Source organism: Grosmannia clavigera, assembly GCF_000143105.1.
Source record: "Grosmannia clavigera kw1407 unplaced genomic scaffold GCSC_82, whole genome shotgun sequence".
Lineage (NCBI taxonomy): Eukaryota > Fungi > Ascomycota > Sordariomycetes > Ophiostomatales > Ophiostomataceae > Leptographium > Leptographium clavigerum.
Window position 1 is genome coordinate 745,005 of NW_014040576.1, and position 22,016 is coordinate 767,020.

Consider the following 22,016-nt stretch of genomic DNA (forward strand, 5'->3'; position numbering starts at 1 on the left):
TGTACCCGATGGCATGCACGGGCCGTGGTTCCAATCACAACAGGTCAGAGTAAGATGCAATTATTCGTCAAATTTCAAAGTTTAGCTTTCCCTCTCACGTGCCTCTCCTGCCTCGCACAGCCGCATACCCTTGTGAAGTTGTATGCTTACTACGATACATGGGAACATGTTCCCATTTTTTGGGGGGTTTCATTTCAGTTTCCCCACGTCTGAATGCGGTAGAACCCAACACACAATTATTCCTTTGCAGCCGCCTTAGCTTGCCGCTCAGTCTCCTTGTAGTGCTGGTCCTTGTAGTGGGCAACGACATGGTTGAGGTTCACGGCGTGCCCTGCGGGCACGTTGTATGGAGAGCCGGATTGGAAGACCCTAGCCAGTCAGATTGTGGGCGCAAAGGCAGAGCATGATAGCAAGTGGAGAGGGGGACGTACTCTGGGAAGCGCAGGTCAACCTGAGAGTTCCGGGGAACGGTTTGCAGCAGAATGCGATCGTGGGTAGCCTGCTCGATGGCTGCGGTGCGGAGGGTGTTGCGGACCTCCCACTGCTCGGTCAAGTAGTCGAATTTGCTGAAGTAGGACTCGAGCGCGGTGGGCTGGCCGTCCTTGCCAGAGTTCTTCAGGGTGTAGAGAATCCAGGTAGCGGGAATGGCGGCCAGGGCGACGTAAAAGCCCTTCTGCATCGGGATACGCGGTTAGACAGAATCAAGCGACATGCGAGCAAGTGGATGGAGGACACATACGCCCATTGGCTCATCGACAGAGGCATGGCTATCGTGGCGGTCGTGGTGATCGTGGTGATCGTGGGAGTGGCTGTCGGTCGAGGCGAAGGCGCGGGAGGCGCGGGAGGCGGGCATGACAGGCCGCAGACGAGCCTGCCGCGCCATACACGCGGCCCGTTGTCTGAGCGGCAGCATGTTGTGATCGAGAGGGCGCGAGATGCGGACAATGGGTATCGTGGAGCAGAGGGGATGGTGGCCGGCCGAGCTGGAGAGACGGAAAGAGAGCAGATGAAAAGCCGAGATCACGTTTCGGGTAGGGAACAGTGGGCCGAAATGCATATAAGCAGAGAGGGCTGATAGCGGATAAGTCAATAAGGAGCCAGCGTGGCCAGTCAGAGAAGACGGAAAAAAGTGATTGCTAATTGGCCCAAAGCTAGGGCAATTGGCCGCTTAGCGTTCTGGCATCCTCTAAATCGCGAGTCACTAAATGGGTGGCAGCCTTGCCACTGGTGACAGGTGTTATTATCATTAGCTGATCACTTGTTTTGGCCACCGTACGCAGTATATAAAAGAGAAATACCAAGATTCCTGTGCTTCAAAAGGGAGAATCTCTTCCAAGACAAGACAAAACAGCGTGTGTTGCTGTTGCGATTGCTTGGATTGGACCAAACCCATACCGAAAATACATTGACAGACAATGGCCAACGCCATGTCTCTACCGGCAAGAAAGCTACTAGCTCTTCTCTTTGCCGTGCCACTTTTTCATGCTGTTGGGACCTTAGGCTCGGCAGGGTTAGCACCGGCAAGCAATGGCCTGATCTGCCACACGGACAAGGCAGCCGAGTGCTATCCGCGTCTTTTTGAGGCGACCAACGAGTTTCAACGCTTACACGACGACCAGGATATCCCGGCAGGACTGCACGTGAGACTGAACGTATGGACAGGAGAGAAGGAAGCGAAGCTGTATAATGCGTCGGAGGACAGCACGGCCGAGCTGGAAGGCCTGCCGGTGGATCGTGCCGTGGTGCTCGTGGACCAGCCTGGAAGCGGAGAGGCGGATGCGGATGCGGAGGAGGAAGCAGCACGACGGATTCCCAAGGGGGCGCCGGAATACGATGCAGTCGGCGCGGTCAAGGAGCCTGTTGGCGGCGAGGGGAAAGACGACGGCGATGCGATATCATTTGCAGACGCAGTGGCGGTGGTGAAGGGCGTTGGGCTACGGTACGAGCGCGCCAACGAGGTGGTGGCGGACGCTGAGCGGATGCGCTTCATCGAGGCACTCGAGCAGCTGGGCGAGTTCGCCCACGACATCTACTACGGGAGTCGGTTGGCGGAGGACAAAGATGCGACACGGCTTCTGCTGTGCCTCATGACGGCAGACGACGACGGACTGGGCGGAGTAGCCCAGCAGCAGGCCGGAGCGATTGTGGCGGCGGCGGTGCAGAACAATCCGACGGCGCTGCGAGGCGTAGAGCGGGAATGGGAGCAGCACAAGACAGCACCGTGCAGCCACGAGAGCACGCTCGGAGAGGGAGTGTTCAAGGCGTTGGGGGCTGCCGGCGACGTCAGCCCAGCGTGGGTGCGTTCGCGGCTGTCTGCCATCAACGGGCTGATCCGGAGCGAGACGATCATGCAGGACTTTCTGGAGCATGACGGTCTGACCGAGATCCTACGGCTGCTGGTGACGCTGACGGGGCCGAAATACGAGTCGACACGGGCGCGCGCGGCACATCTCGTGATCGACAACTTTCTCGACGCGAACATGGGCGCTGACGTCACACGGTGGCCACTGGAAGAAGCGACCGACAGCCCGGTCACCGACAGCTGCGACCCAGATGTCCAGGCTCAGTGCTGGGACTATCACGCCGAGCGGCTGGCTGAGACCTACGCAGCAGCAGGAAGGCAGCAGGAGGACGACGTGGCACACTGGTCGGCCGAGCTGTGGCGGTTGCTGCAAGAACGGCGACACGGAGCACGACGGGACGAGCTGTGATGCAGAATATCAGGTCGAATAGAGTAATACGGAGCATGTACGATGATACTATGTACGAACAGAATGGCAATACGGTTGAGCGCGGTTGATGGCGGTTGAATGCTGTAAGCCGTGATTAGTCAGCAAGCACAGGTGCAATTCTGGGGCGATCCACGTACTCCGTACTATGTAGGAATTCTCTGGCCAAACCCCGCAGCCCAGCGTGTTCACCTTGGACAAAATGGCCGCTCCGCTATCTGGGATTGAGATCCGAGGCGACCGGCTGAAGGACGAGGACGAGGGGACGGCGTTGGAGTCGGCCGGGCGACGAGACGGGCGTGGGCGCGGCTTCTTTGCGACGCGCGACTTTGCGCCGGGGGCTGTGGTGGCCGAGTTCAGCGAGCCGCTGGTGGTGGTGCCGTTTGGGGTGGCAGCAGCACAGACATGCAACCACTGTCTGGACCCACGACGGCCGGCCAAGGCCTGCACAGGCTGCCGAGCGGTGGCCTACTGCGGGAGTCGATGCCAGCGAGCGCACTGGACAGCGGTACATAAGCTGGAGTGCCGGGTGCTGAAGAAGGCGCTGGAGATGAGCCGGGAGGCGGAAGAAGAAAAGGAAAAGGAAGAGCAGAAGAAGGGAGATGAGTCTGATTCGACGGCACTGACTCGGACAACCCCTTCAACCCTTCGCATCGTTCCCGCTCCCGTTCGGGCGCTTCTGCAGATCCTGTTGCAATGGCCGGCTGTCAAGGACACCGTGGCCGGGCTCGAGGGCAACGTGGCTGGCTTCCGGGCCCGGCCGGACCTCTGGAAAGACTTTGAGGTGCAGGCATCGGCGGCCTGCGCGCTTGCCGGCTGGCCGGCCACGGACGCGAGCCTCGCCATCGCCGTTGAGGCCATGTGCAAGATCCACACCAACTCGTTTGACCGCAGCGACGTCGACGTCGCCTACACTGGCACCTTTCTCGACGCCCATCTGGCCATGGCCAACCACTCGTGTGTGCCCAATGCCGTCGTCTCCTTTGCCGGCCGCAAGGCTTTTCTGCGGGCTGAGCAGGCCATCCGTGCCGGCGACGAGGTCACCATCTCCTACATTGGTGAGTGCTTTGTGATTATATAATGCTTACATAATGCATCCTCTTGATTAACACCCTACTCCCCCAGATTACACAAAACCAAAGTCAGTCCGCCAGCGTGGCCTCGATCTCTACCACTTCACCTGCGACTGCGCCCGCTGTGCCGACGACCTCGACGTCTACCAAGTCTGCCGCGCGTCGCCGTTGGTGGCCCTCAATGCCTTCAGCTTCGTCCCCAACGTCGCCGTCCTGCGCAACCCCCCCCTCGACCGTAAGGGTCTCCCGGTCACGTCTGCCCAGATCGACCAGATCTACGACGACTGTCGCCCCGAGCAGCCCGTTCCGCCGTCTGGACGTCTCGCCAGCCTGCGCCGCGCCTGGGCTCTCTGTCGCCCTCTCGTCCGCGCCCGTCGATGGGCTGTCGAGCCGCTCGCTCATGTCTTCCAGCAGGCCATCGTCTACTACTCGGAGCAGCACAACTTTGCCCACGCCCTCGCTGTCGAGTGCTTCGTCGCCCTACGCAGCGACCCCTACAAGTATGTCGCTCCCTTTGCCCAGTGGCGCCTCAAGGGTCTCCTCTTGATCGCAAAGACCATCACCAACACCGCGATCGATCCGACGCCGTCTTCATCACCATCAGCCCTCCAGGCTGCCCTCGCCCCGCTTGCTGACGGCGCCCTGTACGAGGCCATCCTGCTCATGGTGCTGCGCTATGGGCCCATGGGCCACTCGGACGAGTGGGAGCTTCTCGACACCGCCCGCGAGATGCTGCAGGACGTCCGGAGTGTGCCTGACCGCGACCTCATTTCGGCCGCTCTCCATCACTGGATCCAGGACCCGACCGAGCCGGCCGCTGCCCGCTTCTTCCGCGACAACATCCTGCCGCCCGTCGAGCGTCTGGCCGACCTGGCCGTCGACATTCTCAAGGCAGACCTCGAGCCACAATCCATAGAAGCAGCGTGAGCCTGGCATAGAAATCCAACATACATCCAGTTCAGTCTTCCTGTCCTCTGTATCTTGTCGGCGATGCTGGCTGTCGTCGACTCGATCGCTTCGAAGGTGGCCCTGTCCCTGTCTGGCGTCGCTTTCGTTGAGAGGCCGTGCTCAGTCCCTGCTGTGTCGTAGACAAAGGCTCGTCCGTTTGAAGAGACTCCTCCTCCGCCTCCTTCCACGACAGAGACTCCAGCCGCTGCACCCGTCCTTTGAGGATGACCAGCTCCATCTGTAGCGGCTCGACCTGACTGGCCCGGCCGCTCAGCCTGGTAATGCTCTCCGTTATGATATCGAGCTCGCGCGAGCCGAATGCTGGCACGCCATGGGCCACTGAGCCGGCTGTCCTCTCCTGCTGGTGTCGTTGCATTTGTCGTCCGAAGCCGGCCAGCTCCGATCTCAGACTTTCTATCTCCCTGCCCTGCTTTTCGATCACTGCCGTGTTCCTGTCGCTGTCCTGCGGCATCGCCTTCGTGACGCTTTTTAGCTGCTCCTTCAGCTGTCGGATCTCTGTCTTGACCGTCCCCACACTTTTGCGCAGCTGTGAAGTCGCGATATCGAATCGCTTTTGAGTATCGTGAAGGGCGTCGGTGAGCATGCTGGCCTGTGCCTGCACCTGGCTCAGGCCACCCTGATGGCCGCCGAGGTCTTGCTGCAGCTTGCGCATTGTCTCCTGAAAGCCGGTGACCTCGCTGCCCATGCGACTGATTGCCGCGTCCATGGCTGCCACCACCTGCAATCCGGCGCTGTCGATGCGATCAATGTCGGCACGCTGCGTCTCGATCTGCTCTTGAATTACCATGATCTCGGGGTCAACCGTCCACCCATCCACACGTCCGTATTCCGCCTCTGCATCGGACTCTTCACTGCGCCGCTCAGAGTATCGCAGTCGTAGTTTTTGTACAACGTTGAGATCTACCACTTTTCCGCCCTGGCCAACAGCAGAGAAGGCCGTCTTGCGCAGGAGCACCTGGTTGCTAGTCCTCGTTAGCAGCAAATCAAGCCAGAAAACGAGAGGCCGGCTTACTTGTCAAGGGCGTGATTTGTGGGTACGGCCAAACACTCGATACCAACGACTGCATTGCACAGGTGGCATTCGATGTCCTGGAGGCGGCTGTGATGGCCGTTAGCACAGAGTACCGCCACTCTCCTCCCCGCCTTCATCTCTCTTCGATGAGCTTACCAGCCCTCGACCAGCGTGCCCTTCTCGCCGGCTCTGGCTGCTCCACAAGCCTGTACGCTCAGACGCGGATGAGGCGAAGCGACCGGGCTGTAGTAACTTCTTCCGATCTGCGTCCAGAGGTTGACGGTTGTGCCTAGCGCATTTTGGCAGCTGCTGCATCTGCAGTCTATCGTCTCCATATCAGCAGACACGCGAAACTGAATGCGACTGAAGCTGCCGAGAAGCACGGTAAAACAGGCCTAGGGATCCAGCAGCTTTTTATTGGCTGGCTAGGCACGGCTATGAGCAGTTGCGTCAGGAGATCATTGGCTCCACATTAGCGGCCGTTTTAGCGTGCTGACCAGGTTGCTTTGACGCTTGGCCTAAAATACCAAAAGAGAAATTTGCTTCAGCTTCATGTCGTAGCTGCACGACCAAGCTCCATGGACGACGCGACACGGGCCTGATACATTTTCCGCGTCTAGATGCACCGCGCATCTGCTATGTAATAAGCAGCGACTGTCTGCACGTCGCTTCTTTGAAACCGGTCAGCATGGGGACGACTACGCCCAACTCTAGCATTTCTTCGACGCCGACGGCAACAACAGCACCTCTTGCATCTTCGCATGCAGCCAAGGAGTCGGTGAGAGGAATAGCAGGTGCGAAGCGCTCGCCGTCAGACGCTGGACTGGACGCGGAATTAGCCGTCCCGGAAGCAGACAAGAAGACAGACAAGGGGAACAAGATGCTCGACCAGACCGTCGCCCCGATTGGAGGCTCGGGCGATGATGCCAGCACAGGTGGCGAGTGGCAGACGATCCGCGGCGGCCGGCCGACTAAGAAGCTCAAGAAGGTGCCTAAAAAGGACTCGGGCAACTACCCGACGATCTTGTTTGGCAAGAACGCACGGATGCAGAGCCGGATCCAGGTGTCGGACCTGCGCAACCTTGTGACGTACATCTTTGCCGACGGCACGGCGCCACAGTGGGTTGCCGTGAACCACCGGCCCAACTTCCGCAAGGTGGTGGCCATCATGGTACCGGGCCTAGAGGAGGCCATGTTCCAGACCGACGTGGACTTTGGCAGCTGGGCCGAGAAGGAAGACGGCAGCATCGCGGCTCTCGAGCGGTGGATGGCACGGCAGCAGCCATCGGGCGACGACTGTTACCCACGACCGCTCGTGCGAGAAAAGCTCCCGGCAGCGCTGCAGCCGTTTGCAGACGTGTTCCCGCACCTGTGGCCGGTGCGTGCCAGGGGCAACGAAAAGTACGCGACCATGTTCTCGCCGGTGGCGACGTTCCTGACGGCACCGCTGCCGCGAGCTGCGGCCGAGGACAGGGACAAGAAGGCGCACCAGCTGCACAAGGACGTGCGGACGCGCATCACGGAGTTCCTGGCCACGCCGGAGGAGTATCTCTCCAACGACTTCAAGCTGCACCCGGCAATGCTGCCGGACGAGGCCAGCCGGGCGATCTTCGAGGACATGCCGGGATGGGCACACACCAAAGTGGAGAGCATGAGCGCGGGCGACGTGCCCGAGGCGGAGATCGAGCAGGGTAGCATCACGGCCGGGCGCAAGGTGTACGCGGTGGACTGCGAGATGTGCAAGGCAGACGGCAACGTATTTGTGCTGACGCGCGTCAGCGTGCTGTCGTGGGACGGCGAGGTGGTGATGGACGAGCTGGTGAAGCCAGACGTACCGATTGTCGACTACCTGACGCAGTTCTCGGGCATCACGGAGACGATGCTAGCATCGGTGACGACGACGCTGGCAGACATCCAGGCACGGCTGGTCGACCTGCTGGACGCGCAGTCGATCCTGGTGGGCCACTCGCTCGACTCGGACATGCGGGCGCTGCAGCTGACGCACCCGTTTGTGGTCGACACATCCATTGCGTTTCCACATCCGGCCGGCCCGCCGAAGAAGCACGCGCTACGCTGGCTATCGGCCAAGTATCTCCAGCGGGAAATCCAAAAGGGCCACGGCACGGCGCAGGGCCACGACAGCATCGAGGATGCGCGGACCTGTCTGGACCTGATGAAGCGCAAGTGCGAAAAGGGCAAGCTGTGGGCAGCCGGCAACCAGAACGCCGATCAGGGCAGCGAGGGGGCTGGCGAGAACCTGTTCCATCGGCTCGGCCGTGCCGGCACGGCATATCGGAGTCAGGCCGGGCCAGCAGCCACGGGTGGTCTGGCGACAGGCAAGTCGAGTGCGGCCGTCGACTGGGGCGATCCACGACGGACGCTCTGCAGTGAGGCCGGAATATTGCTGGGAGGCTGTCGCAGCGACGCCGAAGTCGAGGCTGCCGTGCTGCGGGCCGTGCTGGGCGACCCTGATGGCAGCGAGGTGCCGGGTGGCGGCGTGGACTTTGTGTATGCGCGCATGCGCGGACTCGAGGCGCTGCAGGGCTGGTGGAACCGCAACAAGCTGATGGCTGGCGCCGATGAAAACCAGGGACCACCGACGTTGGAGCGGCTGCGGGAGATGATGGAGGAAGAGGAGGAGGAGGAGGAGGAGGAGGAAGAGACGAACAAGTCTGACCTCGAACGCTGTCTCGCCAGCCTAGGTCGCCGTGTGAAGCGCATCTACGACCAGCTGCCGCCTTGCACAGCTTTCGTGCTCTTCAGCGGCAGCGGCGATCCGCGGGCAATGAGCCGGCTGCAGGCACAACGGGCACAGCACAAGCGCGAGTACCACACGCCGGGCGTCAAGTGGGATGCCATCACAGTGCCTTGGACGGACACGGAAGAGCAGCAGCTACGGCGGGCAGTGCGGCGGGCGCGCGAGGGCGTTGGTTTCATGACGGTGAAGTAGGGTGGATGTTGTGTGCTGTCATATGCGTATATGCGTATATGCGTGTATGGTGGATGTACTCCGTACATATGAATCCTGCTTACTCCGTATGCCACTCTGTTTAACGGCACAGAATATATGCAATATGCACAAGTACCTACTACGATATAGCACATATAAAGGTATGCATATACTTGAGACCTGCTTTGCTATATGCACGAAACTGAGTCCGTCTGTCCAACTATTCCGTTCACCTCCTCTCTACCCCAATCTCTCCCTAAAAATCAAACTCATTCCGGAACGAATCCGGATCCATGTCCGCCGCCACCCTATCGGCTAGATCCCGCCGGTCCATCAGCCCAAACACGCGCCGCAACGTGTCGTATAGCGTGGTGCTGCGATTCTGCGTGGTCATGCGGTCGACCTGTTCGTCGGTCACGCCGCCAGCTGCACCGCCCAGAATCTCACGCGCCTGCTCCCGGCCGCTCTTCTCGACCTCCTTGTGCATGGCCAGCGCCGCCAGCAGGTGGCTAGCCGCCTCCTCGTAGCAGCCCATGTTGATGCAGCTGACACCCAGATTGTAGCGCGCCCGCACAAAGTTGGGGTGCTGCGACAGCGCCTTTTCGTAGGCCGCAATGGCCTCCTCCGACCGGCCCGAGTTAGCCAACGTTGCGCCCAGCCGGTTCCACAGCAGATGGACCTGCGACCGCTGGTTGCTCGAGCCCTGCTCGCTCGATGCCAGCGATGCGTGAAAGCAGTCGACCGCCTTGTCAAAATCCTCCGCCCCGTAGAAGAGCACGCCCAGGCCCACCTGCACGTCTGGGTCCATATGCTCGCCGTCAGGCGACAGCTGTGCCGCCTGGATGAACCGCTCCGTGATCCCGTCGTGCAGCTGCTGCCGGTCCGTAAAGCCCACGTCGGCCGCTGACGACAACTCGGCCGGCGGCAGCACCTGCGGATACTTGGCCGACAGCCATCGCTCCAACGTCCGGTATGCCGTCGTGTCGTAGCCCTCGTTCGTATACGACACCGCTAGCGCCATCAGCGCCGACAGGTTCGTCGGATCTAGCTTCAACGCCTGCTCCAGCGCCCGGATCGCCGCCGTCTCCTTCTCGTTCTGCGCCTGCGCCGATCCCAAGTACACCCACGCCTCCACCCGCCCCGGCTCCCGTGCACACGCCGCCTCAAACGCCAGCGCCGCCAGCGACAGGTTGCCGTTCTCGTTCATGATCCGCACCCCCTCTTCGAACGGGTTGTTCTGTGCCTGGAAAAGGTTGTCCTCCTCGAACTGGTACGGATCAATCCGCGGGTCCATGCCCATCCGGTAGTTGAGCGGTTCCCACTCGCTGTTCCAGTTCTTGTATGTCTCGCTGACGTCCTTCCAGTCCTCCTCGCCAAACGCCGACCGCATCGCCGATTTCTCCGTCTGGATTCCGTTCCATACCGCCTCCAGATCGCCAAAATCAGTTTCCGGCTGGAGCAGCTTCTCGTCCATCTGGTTCAGCTCACGCTCTATCGCTGCCTCGGCCTGCGCTTCTTCCGTCTTTCCCTTCTGCACTGACTCCTCGGCCGCGCCTTGGTCGTGCATCTCCATCCGTGCAAATTGCTCTTCCCACTGGTGGTCGTCCAGCTCCACCACCTTGCCCTTGCCCTTGCCCTCGGCCGCCCTCTGGCCCTCCTGCTGGAACGTCGAAGGAGGCCGGAACTGTGGCTGCGTCCAGTTTGCCTGCATGTTCTGCCGATACATCATGTACGGCATCGAGTTCATGCCCATGTTCATCGGTCCTGGACCCATGGCCATGCCGTTCATTCCCATTGCCGCCGGAGCATGCGAAGGGCCGGCCGCCGTGAGAGGCGACGGTGCCATCGGCTGTTGTGACTGCTGGTGGAGCATGTTCTGCTGCTGCTGCTGCTGCTGAAAATTGGCAAAATCGTCGGGGCTGAATGCCGCATTCATCGGTGCCGGGGCGTGGAAGTTGTCCGCCCAGGCTGGCGAGCCGGACTGTGCACGAAGATGCACGCCGCGTGCCGGATCCATGGCGAGCTGGTGGCTGAGAGATGGGTGTCCCGGCTCCATGTTCATCTCCGGCATGTTGGGGCCTTGTTGCAGAAAGCCGTTGACCATCTAAAGCCAAGGTGAGCACATCGTCAGAATTGTCCTACATCCGTCTTGAGCAGAGCAGCGGCGGAAAACTTACCTCGTCTTGGGCCATGTTCGGGCCCGCGCTTCGGAAGCCACTCAGTGACCCATTCTGGCCGCCGTTCACCAACCGGTCTCTCTGCAAGCTCCTGTCATCCTGGACGTGCTTTGTGAACTGGCTCAGCGGGTTGCCTGCCGTAGAACACTCGGCACCGCCTAGAAAAGACATGGTGACGAGAGGGGTGTACTCAAATCGTAACGTTCCCGATGTCCGTTGCTGGAGTCGTTTTGGTTGGAATACGCAGCAGTAGGGGGGTTTGGACGTGTAAGCAGGCGGCTGGCGAAAGCCCAAGGATGTAAATACGGGGTTGTATGAAGCTGACGGCGGCGACCGCTCGGTATCTAAAGGCGGTGTATAACGGCAGTTTGCTGACCAACTCGCTGTCCCGCTATTGCCACCATCCGCTCCGCAATTCAGCACTACCGAGGCATCTTTCGGGAGCAGGTGACAACCTTACAGCACAATTTAGTGATTTACGGGGAGGTACGGAGTACCGGCCTTCGCTTCCCCGCAAAATGGCTACAATTCCTTTGAAGAGAGGCTTTGCGCAATACTCGTGCGTAGGGGTAAAACTCTTACTATATTATATCACGTGTCCTGTGACCTTAGTTTGGTAGGTAATCAGCTGTCTTGGGAGTAAACTGGGACGTGTATGCGGGACATTGAGCTATTTCGAACGATATCCTTAGTTTCACCCTGCAACGACCTAATGAGCTTGCCACATTATCAAAATCTCGGCTCAAGAATAATGTCGAGAGCCTGCAGTGGAACGGCGGCAACCCATTCTTTCCGCAGGGGCAGTGGGACAGACTGCCAGCCCTTTTCGCCGACACCAACATTATGCTGGTCACTTGGTGATCGCAGGCGATAGTTACGCAGCACTTTTGCCACGCTTAGATATAGCTCATAGTATGCAAATCTGGCCACGGTATCAGACACTCAAAGGTCCTTCCAAAGTACAAACTAGCGGCTGGACTTACTGAGCTCCTATGCAGATGTTCAGCCCTTTGGAGAACGGAATGTAGTATCGGTCTCGCAAGCGGTTTTCAGTAGGGTTCGTCCCGTCCGTGGAGATCCAACGATACGGGTCGAACAGCTCCGGTTGTGGAAACGCAGCCTCGTCCCGGAGATACCAGATGGGGGACGAAGTCAGGACTGTCTTTGAAATTTGGGTTATGTGAGCTTCTGGTGCATTGCTCGATACAAGGAACATTCTGGAAACGAGACTCACCCCCGCTGGAATATAGCAGCCGTGCAGATCTACACCTTCTGGTGGAACAATGCGCGGCAGCATCGCGGCAGCTGTGCCGGCCCAGCGAATCCCCTCTTTCACACAGGCCTTCAGTCTCGGCACTCCTTCGAGGGCCGTCATGTTTGTTGGGAAGCCAGCTTGGGCCAGGTCGAGGAAGAGAGTTTCCTGGTAGGCCTTGTTTTTGGACAGCGCGTACAGGATGTGAGCGAGAGAGCCAGATGTCGTGTCCGTGCCGGGGCCCAGGTTTTCTTTGGCTTCGGACAGTGCCGTCTCAGCTGGCAGTCCAGACCTGGTCAACACCTTGATGAGATTTGGAAATCCGGATGGCTCTCCTTCAGACGTTGCCCTCATCCATGACTTCTCAGCCCACTACAACTTGAGGTTAGAAACAACATTGGCAAATATATCCTAAAATGAACACAGACGCACCTGATCAAATTCTTCGAGAGCTTTGCAGTATACGGACTGTATGCCTGTCGTCCTCGCAACGGTACGCTGGACTCTGTCCCACAGGTCGCAGAGCAGAGGAAAGCTCGTCAGTAGGGGCATCCAGGTTGCCTTTTCGTCATTTGCCTGTACCATTTTCACGTTCTGGCCCCTCTCCCAGGCATCTACCGCGCCCAGGGACTCGCCAAATGAGAATGTTGCTATATTGCGTGTCCGAACCATTATCAGTCACGAAGGGTAGCCGAGGTCGGATTGCCTGCTTACATATAATGTCAGCCTCGAGCGCTCGACATGCTGAGCCGGCTTCGACCAAGGTGCCGCTCCGTCTACGTAGGGCATGGACAAAGGCATCTATGTGATGCAGCATCAGGCCCTCGAGAGTTGGAACCTTGCTTCGGCTAAGAAGTTGGCCCATCATGCGACGGCGCTTTGCATGCTCTTCCGGCAGGCTTAGTACTAAGGCGGAAGTGAGACCGAATGTTAGACGCATCGCTGGCACAAAACCGGGGGAGAGGACGGGATCTCATACGTGATAGAAAATAAGGCCGGATGGCCATCCTGAACAAACTGGCCGTAAGTTCTGGGATCTTTCACAAAGCCGCCGTTCGGCTTGTGGACAACATCATAGGCCTCCAAAGAGTAGAAAGAGACCTCGCCAGGGCCAATATGAATCAGGGGTCCTATAGTGTAATACGTGTAAGTGCCAGCTATAGCTTTCCGGGCAGCTGCAGCAGTAGCATACCGAGCTTCTTGTGCAGCTTAGGTAAATCCAAGGTGATGGTACCCCTGTACTCATGGGGGAAGGCCCAAAGTAGCCGCGAATATGGAGCAAGTAAGCCTGCGCGGGGGAGCAGTGAGAGCGATGAGCTGTGTGCCCGGATGACAGTCTTGAAAGTGGAAGGCCTGTCAGCAGGAATTACCGAGTAATGAGCCTATACCCGTTCAATGCAGCTTACCACAGCGGCACGGATGCCAAGAAGCACAAGGACAACCAACGCCAACAAAAAGGCCATGCTTAGCGATGCTTCTTCAAAGTAAGTATGCTCTGTACGGAGTTCTTGGAAGTCCTTGTTTTCGAAACTGCTACAGGCAAGAGACAAACGTTCTTATTTACACAGAAATATATTTCTCTTCCAAAAGCGGAAAACACGACGTTGCTCGCCTGGAGACCAAATTCACCTCTGTGGCGTGGTGCCAATACTGTTGCTAATGAAGCTTTCTTAGTGTGTGTGCCAAAAATCAAATAGGCGTGGGATGAATTGCGTGATCGACACTGACACATACTAAAAAGTGCGCGCAAAAGACGTCAACGGCCCCTAATTTTTGTCACTGCGTTGCCGGACCTCATTGGCTATATAAGTTGCAGACTATTCAGAAGGTAGGCCGCATGCGCGGTGCAAGTCGACGACACAAAGCCGGTACCATCAGCGCGCGCGCATTTCCAAGACTTCACGAATTCAGTATGACTAAGCAGACGGAAGAGGCCGATCGCGAGCTCGGCGTCCTGAGCGGCGACGCTGGAGGCGATTCGTTGAGCAACATGTCGGCCGGCGACATCAAAGATGCACAGGTTTTGGTGCGTATCTGATTTTCATGTACGCAATAGGCAGCGAAAGGGCAGCATGGCTAACTGAGATTCGCAGAAAAACCTTGGTTACAAGCCGGTAGGGAACGAAGCTTTTCCAATTGCTTCACGACGAATGAAAGGTTGCTAAACAGACATTCGTATTTGGTTGACAGGTCCTGCGCCGGACGTATAACCTTTTTGAAAACTTCTCGACGACGTTCGGTTCGTGCCACTCTGGAGATGTCACATTTCAAATTCCGTAGGCAATCCGGACGGCTGACAGAAACGCATGATAGCGGCCCTGTACTTTGTCGGTGGTGTGCGCACCACCTTTTCGACCGGCATTGCATCCGGCGGAAATCTCGCGTATTGGTGAGGAGCCCTCCGATCGTGTGTTCCATCCGAAAAACTGGTCCCGAGCTGACAACATACCGGACAGGACGAGCTACCTCGTGACGCTCGTGTTCAGCTTCATCACGGCAGCCGTTATTGCCGAGATCTGCTCGTCGCTGCCCCTTGCCGGCTCCATCTATCTCTGGGCTGCTGAGTCGGGCGGGCCTCGCTTCGGCCGCTTCTTCGGCTTCGTCGTCGCGTGGTGGAGCACCACTGCCTGGACGACATTCTGTGCCAGTGAGCAGAGCCGTGTGGGATAGAGCGGTTGTGGAGCAGATGATACTGACCACGGGTCCCAGGCAATACCCAGGCTGCTGTTAACTATATGCTCTCCGTAAGTCACTGCCCAGGGCATAGTGAGAATGCAGACAGACCACGCTGACACAGTTTCGGCCAGGAAACCGTCGTGTTCAACCTCGACTTCCCATCCGACAGCTCCAGTGTCAAGTTCCGAGCTGTGCAATGGATCTGCACCGAGGTCCTTCTCGCACTCGCGTGCATCTGGAACCTCCTTCCTCGTGAGCCCTGGACTCCTCTTTCCCTGGCAATGTGGCTCTTCTCTTCTGACATGCAGTGGCCTCGTAGCAAAGTACTTCCGGTCGATCTTCTACCTGTCCAGCTTCTCGGTCCTCCTTGACTTTCTTCTCAACATAATATGGCTTCCCATTGCCACTAAGAACACGTACGGCTTCAACACGGCGCACGAAGCCTTTATGACCACCTACAACGGTACCGGCGCACCGGCTGGCTGGAATTGGTGCCTGTCGTATCTTGCCACTGCTGGCATTTTGCTCGGCTTCGATGCCTCTGGACACGTTGCCGAGGAGACGAAGAATGCGGCCATCACTGCTGCACGCGGCATCTTCTGGAGCACCGTCGTCAGTGGCATCGGCGGCTTTGTTGTGGTCATCTTGTTCCTCTTCTGCGTGGTGCGTGAAATGTCTATTTTCCTGCCTTGTAACAAGGACCGAATTCAGCTGACTCACTCTCCTCTTCTTCCAGCCCCCTGCAGACATCCTCTTCTCGTTCGGTGGCTCCCAGCCATTTGTTCCGCTGTACGCCGCCATTCTAGGAGATGGTGGTCACATCGTCATGAACGTGCTCTGCATCGTCGCCCTCTGGTTTGTAAGCAGTCTTACGCCCTTCACCCTTGCCTCGCACACGTAGCCGCTTACTAAGCATGTATACGTCTACCAGAACACTGCCATTGCTGTCCTTGCTGCTTCGCGGTTGGTGTTTGCCGTCGCTCGTGACGGTGTGCTCCCGTACTCCACGTGGGTGTCCAAGGTCGTCAACGGCCAGCCACGCAATGCTGTCATCGTCGTGTGGGTGGTTTCGGCCATCATCACATGCACCGTCTTGCCCTCAGCCGTGGCCTTTACCTCGCTCGTCTCCGCCGCCGGAGTGCCATCGGCTGCTGCCTACGGACTCATTTCCCTAGCCCGTCTGGTCCTGACACCCAGGACCTTCCCAAAGCCGGCTTGGAGCCTAGGCCGTTGGAGCAAGCCATTCCAATTCGTGTCCGTCTTCTGGAACGGCTGGGTCGTCGCCGTGCTCTATTCTCCGTACGAGTTCCCCGTCACGGCACAGACTCTCAACTATGCGCCTGTCATAATGGTCATTGTAACTATATTTGCCATTATTTCGTGGTGGTGGATCCCAGCATCCGAGTGGCTACCAAGCCAGAGGATCCAGGCGACGTTGGAGGCACCAGACCTCTCAAGTTCGGAGCCAGAAGTAGTCTTGAAGGCCTCATAGATAGACGGGAACACAAATTCATGGTACGGTTGAATTTATGGTCTAAATAATATAAGCAAAACTATAGAAAGGTATTTAGACGATTGTAGAAAAAGACGTGAACGAAAATAAATAGAGAACCAGGCAAAAATGCTGAACAGGTATTTTTCTTGCAAAGCAGACGATGGTGGATAGTTGTGGTTCTACCGAGGCTTTCCAGAAGTATTGCCACTATCGCCCATTGTTTCCAGATCCTGCAGAAGTAATTCTGTCTCGCCACCAACAGGCGTCTTCAAAAAGCTTTCACCCTTGTGTTCTTCTGCTTTGGCTGGTTCCGGATGGGACCACTTGGCTTCTTGACACTCGTTGTCGTCGATACGTGTGGCCACTGCGACTGTTAGCAACATTTACGGCGGCTAGTATCGAAGGTAAGGTGTAGTAGAAAATCACCTACATTTTAGGAAAACATTGCGCATACGACGCTGATACAACCATCCAACAAAGCTGACAGCACTCATAAAGCCAATGGCTGTGGAGGCAAACGGTATCCACGTGCCTATTAAAGTCAGCAAGAAATGAACATCGATAGAGCAGTTACATCTGAAGAATCGCCCACGGCCTACTTCTGGAGAGGCGAATCATTTTCGCTGTGTTTTGCGAGAGAAGGACATCAGCCCGGTGAATGTCATTTTTACTCCAGTTCGGTGTGGTGACGCGGCAGACGTCGGCCGAGTAAACGCCCATCAGCTGCATCAAGGTACCGCCAATGGCGGCCAGAACGCCGAAACCACCCAGTAACCACTGGCCGAGATAGTAGAGACAATTCCATAGAAACTGCCAGCAAAGAAGTCCTCGTCCTTTACTCCATAGTATGCGCATCAGCTTGATCGGGTTGTGTGCCAAACCGTCGTTGCCAGCTAGCCAACGCACATCATACGGACGATAAAAGCCGTTTCTATCCAACCAGCCGCCGGTGAAGAAAAAGCTTAGACCATAGACGTCTATCACAGCTAGCGGACCGGCATATGCCCACAGCCAGAGTATGATTTCTGGAGATGTCAATTTCGGAAGGAAAGTGAAAGAAATGATAGGAAAGTAGACAAACGTACGACCAATCTGAGCAGAGAGGTACATTGTGATTGTGATAGCCCGGCATGACACGCCGACTACGGGTGTGAAATATGCTGTCAGAAGGGCTAGAACGCACGGCAGGCTAAGAAGTAATATAGTCAAGAAAAGAAGAAGAGCCCAGTCGAGGAACGACAGGGTCGTTCGCTGTTGAAGCTGGAGCATGTCATCGTCGACGTCCAATTCCTTTGAATTGGGCCGTTTTTGTTTCAAGTAAGTGTCAACTAGCGTTTTGAGCCAGTTTTTCTTGTTGTGGCCGCGATTCCACAGCCAGGCCACTTTGTAGCACGAAGGGAAGGCAAGGCCGTACTTAAAGCCGAGAACTATCTTGTTATCTTCTTCGTACTCGCCGTTCATATGAAGTACTCCCTCTAGAATGTTGGGATTGTTTCCGGCTAGCAGAAGGCCGGAGACGATAGCAATATGAGGGATTGTCTACAGGCTTGTCAACATGTAAACTGAAGATCAAAGCAGTGTGCAAGTCCATACCATATACCATTGACCAAAGGCCAGCGCCAATCTGTCTGTTGTCAGCACCGAGTATATTGAAGCGTAAAGTCAGGGGCAAATAGCGTACGACGCGCTCTCGTCACCAGGGGTGGTCCTACTCTGCAGAAGAGTGAACAAGAAGCCCCCTAAATAGAATCTAGAAGTTTGTTAGAATATTGTTCTCATTTATGACAATAAACGGTCGAAGCAACGTACATTACCGGGGCGCCTACGATGGAGCCGAACGAATATTGACACAGCAGCATCGTCTTTAGTTGTGTTTTGACGTCATGAATCTTCCTGTGAATATCTGGCGTCCGCTGGATCGGCATCTTGTAATGGGTCTTGTCAGGACAGTTCTGTCCCAGCAGACATTTCGCTCCTAATTCCCCTTCCCCGTGAGAATGTTGGCGCGGTGAATGTCCTCTCGATTTAAAGTCGTCGTCGTGTAGACGAAGGTCGTAAAGAAACTGCTCCATGTGCATCCAAGGAGAAGCCAGAACGACAGCAGTGGGATTGGGTTGTTGTATTGTTGGAAGTAACGAGCTCCTTGATCTAATCTCGCCCAGAGGAATCTCGGATCTGTTGTTGCTCAAATGAACGTCCGAGCGGTCGGCACCATCGGTGACGAAACCGCCACCGCTGTTTTCTATGTCGGTGTTCCACACAAGATCCAGGTTTCCAATCAGAATAACCATGAGGCAGCGGCAACGCATATCCAAGCTCAGCCTGCTGTTGCGTGTTTTGCGAGTTAGGTATCGCAGCACGTAGTTGTCGAGCATGGCCTCGTACAGACCACTGATGATCATGGGACCAGCAAAAGCAAAACAGATGCTGAGCCAGATGACAGTATCGGTGGTCACAATGGCAAAAGCGACTATTGCGTCAAACACTAGAGTCATATATCTCTTTAAAGCACCTTGGACAAACAATCGGCCCGGCACTTCGAGCCTTCGACGACGTGGAATGGACAGACAGAACACGACGGCAGGCAACAGAACCCCGGAGAGGGGCTGTAGCCAGGCGTTGAGATTATCTGCGCCGCTGAGAGCCCAATTGGGACAACTCTCTACCGTCCAGGAGTAGTTGGCCATGACCACGGGAGCACCCTCGTTGCTACCGTTGTAGGTGGCTCCACATGGAAACTGACCGTGAGTGGAATAGTCATAAAGCCGAGAGGGAGCTATCAGGCTCATTTTGCCTTGAGTACGACTCGGATCAAATATCATGGTCGTGCTGTTCTCGGGGTAATTTTTGATGTAAGCGGCAACGGCCTTGTAACAGCATTTTGTGAAATTTTGTCCTCCCGGATGCACGCCACTTTTATTCAGTCTGGTAGATGCATCCACACCTTCGAGGTACGGCCTGAAGTCGTAAGTCCGACCACCATCTACATAAATAGTGCCATCAAGAGTTTGGTTGTTAGACTGAGATGATGCGAGCATTGGAAACAACAGCAGCAGCTGCTGCAGCCTTGCCGGCGGAAACATGGATGGCACCTGTGTTGAGTTCGAGCTGCGGACAGGTCAATTTGGTGATGATCTTTGGCGATGTAGGAGGAGCAACACCAGCTGAACGGCAAAGGTAATAGATTAAGCGAACAAACAACTCCAAGGCCACGAAGTAAGAAGTCACGATGACAAGAGAAACAGACACACAGGGGAGAGGAGGGCCTGCCTTATATAAAGGTGTCACCATTGCTGGAGGGAGACGTGTCGGACCAGAAGATTGACCGTACATGAGCTTTTCAGCCTCACAAATCCAAGACTGTCATTACAGCCCAAATTCTGCGGCTTGTCGCCTAGAGATCCAAGTTTGTGCTAGTATGTTTGACTACACAGGGGGACGGGATCTCGTTCCGGAAGTGTTTATCGCCTGGTAGGAATCGCCTCTTGGCACCAAAGCGATTGGACGCCACCGTGGCCGAAAGGAAAGCGACGGACAGGAGAAAGCATGCCCTGCAGTCAGAGAGCAAGGTAAGGGCCGATTGAGCAGGGGGGTTACGTGTCAAGAAGCTCAGTCTCGGCCCTTGGAAGCAGTCGTAGGGCCGTCAGCAATGCTACATAATTTCTGTAGCAATGTTTCAGCTGGTCAGACTCCCCCGGTCCATGAAGTTTTCGTTGCAGCCGTCGTTTTCATCCCGTCTCGCTAATCTTCATGCATGACTGCTGACAAATCTCGGCGAAAACAGGCAAGGCCCTGTAAATAGAAAAGCGACGAATCAGATTATACAGTCTCTCTTATCTAGGCGGCTATAAGTGGTCAGTCCCGATCTCATTGACGAATAGGTTGGCTAGTCTGCGAGCGAGCTATCTCGGCTTACTCGTAGGATTCGGGCTTGCGAACGTTGTGCGAACGACCGTGCGCAGGATCCAGGGGGGCCGTCAGCGGCTATCATGGCCGCAGTGAAAGTAACCTGCATACGGAGCACGGAGTATGCAATGTTTTTTCTTTTCTTTTCTTGTCTTGGGTTCCGTAGCCTTTCCCGGGCGAAGGCTGTGCCAGCTCGTACGTGTACACTGCAACCCTTTGCTTAAGAAAAGCTGTTGCCCAGAATCCTCAGGACCCAATTTATTGTGGGCCAGCTGAGGATTATCACATGCTGGGGCAGTGGAGCTGGGGGTACAAGTCACGCCAACCAGATTTGCATGGCCTAAAAGTACACAATCAGTAGCCTGACGCGGGGAAGCTAGCTGGGGCCAAAGCTCTGTAGCAGGCCGAATTCCAAGCCGAGCTTCGCATTTCATTCAGCCGACAAGTTTGCCGTCATCAACATCACCAGCCGCACACTACAACAGCACCACGGCGCGCAACCTCTCGCCTGTACCGAAAAAAAAGATCGAAAATTGTGCGCCAAAAGCACCGAACGCTTTCAGTCAGCCTCGACCGCCCCGGCTTTACTTGGCCCCCCTCGTCTTTCTTCGGCACTGTCACCCCTTCGTGTTGCCGCGTTCGTTCGATTGGTTCCGGCCTCTAAAACTCTTGCTTGACGACTGCAAAACTGTCGCTGTCTCTGTCGCTCCTACCTTACCTCTTCTGCTCTCGCTTCACAGTCCCCGTCTCCCGAGAATGAATACCACCCTCGACGGGCTCAGGGTGAGATCGGCACAATCCGTCTTCCTCTTGCTAAGTGAAATGGCACCACGCTGACTCGTCCTTCTCTTCCATGCAGGCCGCTGCTGAGCGCATTGCCCTTGACCCACGATATCACGATGTCCTTGCCATCCTCAAGGGCGCGCGCAACGGTGCCGTCTACGGCACCAAGGTTCGCTTTCCACATGCACTCGTGTACGGTCATGCTCCCTCTCTCTCTCTTCGTTGTCACTGTCGCCTGCTCTGCCTAGACCAGACCAGAAAAGCTGACGTCGACCTCCTCTTAGCATGATCTTTCTCTTTCGTTCCGGGACGTACGTATTGCCTGTTCGCCCTCACGGTCCCCCCCTGTTCCACTTTGGCCCCAGCTGACGATCACCAGACTGCGCGAAAAAACCGGCCTCGTTCTCCGCGCTACTCGCACCCACGCCAGCAATTTGGCCCGCTTTGCCATTGTCTACAAAACTACCTGTCTTCTATTGAGACAGCTTCGGGACGGAAAAGAGGGTGAGTCGTTTGGGCCAAATTTCGGCCTCTGGCGCATCGTCCTGACAATTCCCAGGCAAATATGACAGCTTCACGGCTGGTCTCCTCGGTGGCTATCTCATCTTCGGCAGCCGATCACCGTCTGGTAAGGTCAGCTCTGTGAACATGCAGATCTGCATCTACGTCTTTGCCCGCGTCGTCTTGGCCCTCGCACGCCTCTCTGTCAAGCCCGACATCGGCCTCCCTCTCGTGTCGCAGCCAGAGCTATCACAGCGTATCAGCTACTATGCATGGCCAGCCTTTGCGGCCGGCAGTTGGGCCATGGTGATGCACCTCTTCCGGCACCACGATGTCGAAATCCAGTCGAGCCTGCGCAACAGTATGAACTACATCTACGTCCAGAGCAACGACTGGGACAGCCTGCGGACCCTGCTATGGCACAATAAGTGAGGGTCGTGTGCTGTGCACCTCTAGTCTGTACATATTTTCCCCATTCTCGCCATTATCATAA

At 56.6% G+C, this 22,016-nt stretch overlaps 10 protein-coding genes across 10 annotated transcripts; 5 read left to right on the forward strand and 5 right to left on the reverse strand.

Moving 5' to 3' along the window:
- Positions 1-236: 236 nt before the first annotated feature.
- On the reverse strand, positions 237-913 carry CMQ_7891 (NADH-ubiquinone oxidoreductase; the record flags this gene model as incomplete). The annotated part of the gene is made up of 3 exons (XM_014313531.1): positions 237-369; positions 432-673; positions 740-913. 3 exons carry the CDS (start codon positions 911-913, stop codon positions 237-239), a joined length of 549 nt encoding a protein of 182 aa, XP_014169006.1.
- Positions 914-1,415: 502 nt separating this feature from the next.
- CMQ_7936 (sls1 protein precursor-like protein) lies at positions 1,416-2,711 on the forward strand (the record flags this gene model as incomplete). Its single annotated transcript, XM_014313576.1, has 1 exon — positions 1,416-2,711. The coding sequence occupies one exon, from the start codon at positions 1,416-1,418 to the stop codon at positions 2,709-2,711; it is 1,296 nt and encodes a 431-aa protein (XP_014169051.1).
- Positions 2,712-2,931: 220 nt separating this feature from the next.
- On the forward strand, positions 2,932-4,729 carry CMQ_7972 (set and mynd domain protein; the record flags this gene model as incomplete). Its single annotated transcript, XM_014313612.1, has 2 exons — positions 2,932-3,787; positions 3,855-4,729. 2 exons carry the CDS (start codon positions 2,932-2,934, stop codon positions 4,727-4,729), a joined length of 1,731 nt encoding a protein of 576 aa, XP_014169087.1.
- A 31-nt stretch (positions 4,730-4,760) lies between these two features.
- Positions 4,761-6,118, reverse strand: CMQ_7896 (uncharacterized protein; the record flags this gene model as incomplete). The annotated part of the gene is made up of 3 exons (XM_014313536.1): positions 4,761-5,733; positions 5,784-5,870; positions 5,940-6,118. 3 exons carry the CDS (start codon positions 6,116-6,118, stop codon positions 4,761-4,763), a joined length of 1,239 nt encoding a protein of 412 aa, XP_014169011.1.
- A 353-nt stretch (positions 6,119-6,471) lies between these two features.
- Positions 6,472-8,733, forward strand: CMQ_7781 (RNA exonuclease 4; the record flags this gene model as incomplete). Its single annotated transcript, XM_014313421.1, has 2 exons — positions 6,472-8,384; positions 8,481-8,733. 2 exons carry the CDS (start codon positions 6,472-6,474, stop codon positions 8,731-8,733), a joined length of 2,166 nt encoding a protein of 721 aa, XP_014168896.1.
- Positions 8,734-8,989: 256 nt separating this feature from the next.
- CMQ_7861 (peroxisomal targeting signal receptor) lies at positions 8,990-11,081 on the reverse strand (the record flags this gene model as incomplete). Its single annotated transcript, XM_014313501.1, has 2 exons — positions 8,990-10,837; positions 10,911-11,081. 2 exons carry the CDS (start codon positions 11,079-11,081, stop codon positions 8,990-8,992), a joined length of 2,019 nt encoding a protein of 672 aa, XP_014168976.1.
- A 558-nt stretch (positions 11,082-11,639) lies between these two features.
- Positions 11,640-13,625, reverse strand: CMQ_7890 (benzoate 4-monooxygenase cytochrome p450; the record flags this gene model as incomplete). The annotated part of the gene is made up of 8 exons (XM_014313530.1): positions 11,640-11,832; positions 11,894-12,072; positions 12,145-12,534; positions 12,595-12,812; positions 12,877-13,061; positions 13,142-13,292; positions 13,355-13,499; positions 13,569-13,625. 8 exons carry the CDS (start codon positions 13,623-13,625, stop codon positions 11,640-11,642), a joined length of 1,518 nt encoding a protein of 505 aa, XP_014169005.1.
- Positions 13,626-14,074: 449 nt separating this feature from the next.
- CMQ_7823 (amino acid permease) lies at positions 14,075-16,330 on the forward strand (the record flags this gene model as incomplete). Its single annotated transcript, XM_014313463.1, has 10 exons — positions 14,075-14,188; positions 14,256-14,276; positions 14,353-14,401; positions 14,476-14,551; positions 14,619-14,809; positions 14,872-14,906; positions 14,970-15,090; positions 15,158-15,501; positions 15,575-15,697; positions 15,770-16,330. 10 exons carry the CDS (start codon positions 14,075-14,077, stop codon positions 16,328-16,330), a joined length of 1,635 nt encoding a protein of 544 aa, XP_014168938.1.
- A 182-nt stretch (positions 16,331-16,512) lies between these two features.
- CMQ_7868 (uncharacterized protein) lies at positions 16,513-19,416 on the reverse strand (the record flags this gene model as incomplete). Its single annotated transcript, XM_014313508.1, has 6 exons — positions 16,513-16,697; positions 16,764-16,865; positions 16,933-17,358; positions 17,419-17,872; positions 17,927-17,957; positions 18,143-19,416. 6 exons carry the CDS (start codon positions 19,414-19,416, stop codon positions 16,513-16,515), a joined length of 2,472 nt encoding a protein of 823 aa, XP_014168983.1.
- Positions 19,417-20,995: 1,579 nt separating this feature from the next.
- CMQ_7854 (peroxisomal membrane protein) lies at positions 20,996-21,955 on the forward strand (the record flags this gene model as incomplete). The annotated part of the gene is made up of 4 exons (XM_014313494.1): positions 20,996-21,022; positions 21,099-21,191; positions 21,307-21,526; positions 21,582-21,955. The coding sequence occupies 4 exons, from the start codon at positions 20,996-20,998 to the stop codon at positions 21,953-21,955; spliced, it is 714 nt and encodes a 237-aa protein (XP_014168969.1).
- Between the last annotated feature and the right edge of the window lie 61 nt (positions 21,956-22,016).